The 6,232-nt window shown below is 53.0% G+C and overlaps 1 protein-coding gene across 2 annotated transcripts; it reads right to left on the bottom strand.

Moving 5' to 3' along the window:
* Nucleotides 1-4,025: 4,025 nt before the first annotated feature.
* LOC120650414 (aquaporin PIP1-5) lies at nt 4,026-5,528 on the bottom strand. 2 transcript variants are annotated; one of them, XR_005665597.1, is made up of 3 exons: nt 4,593-5,528; nt 4,317-4,494; nt 4,026-4,284 (listed from the first exon to the last, which is right to left on the bottom strand). XR_005665597.1 is itself a non-coding variant. In XM_039927544.1 (2 exons), the coding sequence occupies exons 1-2, from the start codon at nt 5,361-5,363 to the stop codon at nt 4,399-4,401; spliced, it is 867 nt and encodes a 288-aa protein (XP_039783478.1). In that variant the 5' UTR covers nt 5,364-5,528; the 3' UTR covers nt 4,026-4,398. The 2 variants fall into 2 exon arrangements, 1 of the variants encoding a protein (XP_039783478.1); XM_039927544.1 differs by having other exon boundaries at nt 4,026-4,494.
* Nucleotides 5,529-6,232: the final 704 nt, after the last annotated feature.

Raw genomic sequence — 6,232 nt, 5'->3', positions numbered from 1 at the left:
AGCAGTCGGCTCTTCCAACCAGACAAGTACCCATCAAATTTGTCAACCAGAGTCTTAAAGTTGCAGGGTCTCAGCTTGTGTACAGACAGTGGAAGGCCAAGATAAGTTTGCGGGAAGGTGGCTACAGGGCAGCCGAACACTGATGCCAACAAGCTCTGTTCATCAGGTGCCACATTCATAGGTACCATGGTACTTTTTTCGAAGTTGATTTTCAGACCAGTCATTTCCGAGAAGGAATCCAGAATTTGCTTGACAAGGCAGAGTTGGTCAACATCGGCTTTGACGATGAGGAGTGTATCGTCGGCATACTGCAGAATTGGGGGAGGGGCATGAGGTACAAGAGGATGTTCCAGGACACCTGAATCCGCTGCTTGAAGGACCAAGCATTGTGGGAGATCAGCAACGATGATGAAGAGATAAGGAGAGAGGGGATCGCCTTGTCTCAACCCTTTTTTGCACGGGATCCATTTTCCGGGAACACCATTGAGCATAGCCGCAGTTTGACTTGTGATGTTCAAGGATTGAATCCATTCTCTCCATCAAAGGGGGAAGCCTTTTGCCTCCAGAATCTGATCAAGAGCACGCCAAGAAACTGAATCAAAAGCCTTCTGGAAATCTAATTTGAGGACCACAGCAGGCACTTTCCTCTTGTGACAACACTGCACAATTTCAGCTGCATAGACAAAGGTTTTCGAGATAGAACGCCCTTTAATGAAGCCCGTTTGATCAGCATGAACCAGCACCTCAATGAACTGTTGTAGGCGAGTGGTCATTGACTTCGTGCATATCTTTGTTGAGTAATTTTGCAGAGAGATTGGCCGATAATCTTTTGGGTGTGTAGCAAACTTTTTCTTGGGCAGCAGCACTATAAAGGCCATGTTGAACCGCCGTAGGTCAATTGTCCCAGAGTGGAAGTCGTTGAGCAGACATAGCAGGTCATCCTTGACAAGGTCCCACTGTGCTCGGAAGAAGCTGGGGCCAAAACCATCTGGTCTCGGGGCACTGTCAATGCGCATGTCAAAGACCGCACTACGAAGTTCTTGAGCAGTGTAACGGTTGGACCAACTGCTCGGCCTGGAAGGTGTCGAGTCTAGAATCTGAGAAGAGGGTTTCCAGCCCAGGGATTGTTGTAGTTTCCACATGTTGCCCCAGCAGGTTACGGTAGAAGTTAAGTAGTAACTCAGCTTTCCCTGGATGGTCGGAGATAACTTGGCTGTCAACTTCAAAAGCTTTGATCTTGTTGTTCCTCATGTGCACAGTGGCACACATATGGTGGTAAGCAGTGTTCTCATCACTCAGGCAGCATCTTTTCACTTTGCCCCTCTGGCACCAATAAGCTGCTATCATTGTAGACTGTCTAGCAGCTGACTGTGCACCAAGGTCCGTAGGGTGAATTCAGCGTGAGATAGAGGTCGTTGCTTCTCCAGGGCGTCCATCATTCCCACAACTAGATTGCAGTTAGCGAGCACCTGGTCTGGCTGCCTCAACTGCTTAGACGAAGCCTTTAGATCAGCTATGGACCTCTTTAGGCAGAGACAGAGTTTCGCAGACTGCGAAAGCGAAGGCTGAGAGGTAGCCACCGACTCCCAAGCAGACTGAACAATAGAGTTGAACTCATGGTGATGAATCCAGTGGTTGTTGAACCTGAACACGACAGGTCTGGGCACATTGGTGGAGGCCGTCAGGAGGATTGGAGCATGATCAGACACCGAGGCAGTCAAGCAGACCGAGGAACTGGAAGGGTAAGCTTGACACCAAAGATTATTGACAAAATCTGTCCAGCCTGACTAAGATCGGGGACGGTTGGTGGTTAGACCAGGTGAATCTTCTGTTGGTGAAAGCAATCTCATGGACCCCCCCCATCTCTGAATGGCATCATTGAACAAGGTAGCAGCATGCGGGTCAAAATTATCATTTGATCTGTCGGAGGGAGAACGGATAAGATTGAAATCCCCAAGCAAGACCCAAGGACACTGCAACGAATCAGACAGCACATTGATTTCCTCCAAGAAGTCTGGTTTTTCAGGATCAGTGCAGGGGCCGTAAACATTGGTGACACAGATTTTGTCTCCAGAGACACGAGAGGCCAAAGTTGCAGAGACAGAGTAAGTAGTGTTGGAGGAGTCGAGTAGCACGTAAGTGCTGTCAGCCCAGGCAATAAGAATCCCACCGGAGGCGCCAATGGAGGGCTTAAAGACAAAGGAGCTAGAATGAGTTGCAGGGAGGAAGGTGCATGCTTTGAAGCGGGAGATGCTTTGGAGTTTTGTTTCCTGGAAACAGATAATGGAGGGGGTGAGGAAGGAAGAACAAGCCTGACAGTATCGCATTTCTCTGAGTCATTGAGGCAACGGACATTCCACGAGATGGTGGAAAGGGTAGTGTTGGAGTGCCATAAGAGAACATGATGTTCGCGTGGCAGGAGAACAAACACCTGGGAGATGTGCTCCGCTTGTTCTTTCTCCTTGAGCCTGGTGCTGCGTCGTTCAGTGACAGCGGCCGGGGGCACGCCAACAACAGCAGCAGGAGGAGCAGGCGCCCGATCGCCGTCCACAGCCGGCGGTGGAGTAGGAATCATGGGGAAGCCGGCATGCACCGCAGGAGGGTCGTCGAGCGGCAAGTTGTTGATGAGGGGGGAGCCAGCGTTGTCACAGAGGGCCGCCTCATCCACCCAGTGTGGCAGGGCCAAGGGCGGGGAGGAGACGCACGCCAAATCCGCGAAAGCGTCCGAGTCACAGTTCAGCGGAGCGAGCAGGGACACGTCGAGGGGAACAAAGCAATCAGAGTTGGTGGAGTCTGCCCGTGTAGGCGAAGCGCGCGCCAGGTGACCAGTAGCAGGAGGGGCAATGCAAAGGAGGACATTGTGCTGACGGCCGATGAAGGGGGCTGCCAAGACGGCCTGCTCGCGCGCCTGGGCGTTCTCGAAGATGGCGAGGATGGAGCCCCGCGAGGAAGGAGCCAGGTGGACGCGCTGGCTGTTCCCCTGAAGAAGCAGAGCGCGGCGGATGAGCGTCCCCGCGTTGAGGGGTGCCGGGTCGATCAAGGCGAACACGAGGTGCCAGAAACGACTCATGCGGACATTGGCGAAGTATAAGTCCACATGATCGGGGCGGTTCGGGACCTCCAGATCCTCCGCGTCAGGCAGATCCGCAGCGGCCGGAGGCGGCAGGTCAACGACCGCGGGAGGAGTCGGCGGATGCGCAGGAGCGACCACCGCCACCGGCGCAGCAGCCGCAGCAGGAGGTGGGGGCGGCGGGGCACGGCAACCAGCGAAGGCACCACCGAAGGTTGCAGGACGCCTGGAGCAACGGGCACAGCATCCACTGGAGCTGGAGAGGACGTGGCCAGACCAGACGCGCGCTCCAGGGAAGCCCTCGGGGAAGCGCGCTGAGCGGTCCCACCACCGGGTGTCGCCAAAGGAGAAGTCGGCGAAGGGTTGACAGCAGAGCTGGCGGAGAGAGGGTGGGAGGGATTCCTGCACTCCCGTTCGTGGTGGCCGAAGGTCCAGCAACGACGACAGCGAATGGGGTCGCGGCAAGCAGAGCGCCAGTGATCAAGGCCCAGGCAGCGGAAGCATCGCGAGGCGGTGGGGCGGGTGGGTGTGCGGCGACGATGCAGGGAGTAGGCGGCGGTGGGTGGATGGGGGCGATGCAGCGGCGTGGGCATAGGAAGGTGAAGAGCCACGGGGTGGCGGAGCGGAGCCCGAGGGGGGAGAGCGGGGAAGAGAGCTGCATGCGCCGGGAGTGGGAGAATTCCCTCCACCAACCCGGACTGCACGCATGGACCGGACCCCAGATTGGCAGCACGTGGCATCGGAGGGGGATCAGCAGCATCGAGAGCTCGGTCCACGGTGGGGGCGGGATCGCCCACGGGAGCGCCCTTGCCAACCTTATCCACCATTACAAAAAGGATTTGATCAATATATATAATTGCTGCTGTGAACTTTGACTTTTATGTTAATTAGGACAAGTCACATCATTCACGCTAATGGCGGTAATTTAATGCTATTACAGTACATGGTCGCGAGCTTCTTCTTCTTCTTCTTCTTAATCTTTATTCTCATACGACAATATGTAGTACAACACTTGAACTTGAGGTGATGATCATGAAGAGTAGAGAAGAGTAGAAGCTAAGCTGCTACATTGCTACAAGAAGGAAGTATAGTATGTAGTACATGAGCTAGTTTGCACATGCATGCATGCTTGATTTACTATATATACTTGGAAAGCTTATATATGTAAAATTCACAACTAGCAAGCGCGCGCATATATATATATATATATATATATATATATATATATATATATATATATATATATAGCTGAGGGCGCAATGCAACAATCAAGAAACACACTGGCCACAGCAGCAGCAGCTAGCCGCAGGCCGCAGCAGCATATATCATCAGTCGCGGCTCTTGAAGGGGATGGCCCTGATGATGACCACGTGGTAGATGGCCGCAAGAGCAGCGCCGATGAAGGGGCCCACCCAGAAGATCCACTGCAAATATAAATAAATATATATATATATCGATTTATTTATTTGTGAAAATGAAATGAAATCAAATGAAAATATATATGATATGAAATGAAACTCACATGGTCGTTCCATGCGTGTGACCTGTTGTAGATGATGGCCGCGCCGAGGCTGCGCGCGGGGTTGATGCCGGTGCCGGTGATTGGGATGGTGGCGAGGTGCACGAGGAAGACGGCGAAGCCGATGGGAAGCGGCGCCAGGATGGGCACGTGCGAGTCGCGCGCGCTGCGCTTGGCGTCGGTGGCGGAGAAGACGGTGTAGACGAGGACGAAGGTGCCGACGATCTCGGCGCCGAGGCCGTCGCCCTTGGTGTAGCCCGGGTTGACGGCGTTGGCGCCGCCGCCGCCGCCCATGTAGAGCCCCTGCTGGAACCCCTTGACGACGCCGGCGCCGCAGATGGCGCCCAGGCACTGCATCACCATGTAGAAGAGCGCGCGCGTGAGCGAGAGCTTGCGCGCCAGGAAGAGGCCGAAGGTGACCGCCGGGTTGATGTGGCCGCCGGAGATGCCCGCCGTGCAGTAGACGAGCGCGAAGATCATGCCGCCGAAGGACCAGGCGATGCCCTGGATGCCCACGGTGGCGCACTTGCTCGACGACTTGCTCACGCCCATCACCGTCAGGATGCTGATGTAGAGGAACAGGAAGGTGGCCACGAACTCGGCGATGCCGGCGCGGTAGAAGGACCACGACGTCAGCTCCTCCGCCTCGAACAGCGGCGCCGGGGGAGGCTCCTTGTAGTCCTTCTCCTCGGTGCCCTGCGCCGCCGTGCCGATGGGCTGCCGCTCAGAGTACCGGTTGGCGCCCAGCCGAACATCCTCCTCCTTGCCCTCCATTACTATTATTATCGATCGTCGATGCCGATGCTGCTTGCAATTGCAATTGCAATCGATCGATTGGTGTATGTACGTGCCGCAGCTTTCGATCAGGAGCTAGCCCGGCCACCCTTTTATATATAGCTAGCTGCTAGCGGCAGGCAACCTGCTTGCCTTTTTCTTGTTTGTTGTTAATTTGCTGCCATTTCTCGATACAGGGCTTGGCCGGTAAGGTTTTCTTAATAGTTATATTATTATTAATCAGTGGCTGTGAGTGATAGGGTTTATATTATTAGCTAACTCCATGCCTCCATGTATTGTATCTTATTCTTGTGCACGCTGACGACCTTACATTTGTTCACTCTTGCTTGGTCATCGATCATCTGCAGGAGCTGAGAGGTGGCATTGGCAGCCATAGCTAGATAATATTATCATTCAGTAGCTTCATTATTCATCTCACTTGTTTGTTAGCAAACAAGTTGTGGCCTCTGATCTACTATACTAACTAGCTAGAGATAAAGTTGTGGCCTTTTTTGTTTACGAGTAGTTAGACACGGACAGACAGAGAGAGTGGTCAGCTCGGAGCTTTATCCTTTGTGAGCTCATCCATCTAGCTGTCTCGAGTGATGTCTCTACTACTAATAAATTAAATTTAGTATCTATATCTTATTAATCCAGTGATCAATGATAGCCACAAACCCGCCACCACCATACCCTGCTAATTAAACAGCGCAAACCTAGCGCAGCCAAAAGCTAAATAATCTCACGATAAGAGTGAAAAAGAAATATATGGATGATCGGTCAATGGCAAGGGTGAGAAAGAAAACAAAACAAAAAAAGATTTGCACCTAGAACTAGAGAGTTATTCATTCATGTGAATTATTGACGGA

This window comes from Panicum virgatum, chromosome 1K, assembly GCF_016808335.1.
Source record: "Panicum virgatum strain AP13 chromosome 1K, P.virgatum_v5, whole genome shotgun sequence".
Lineage (NCBI taxonomy): Eukaryota > Viridiplantae > Streptophyta > Magnoliopsida > Poales > Poaceae > Panicum > Panicum virgatum.
The sequence above is the reverse complement of the archived record's forward strand: the minus strand, read 5'-3'. Positions and strand labels throughout refer to the sequence as shown.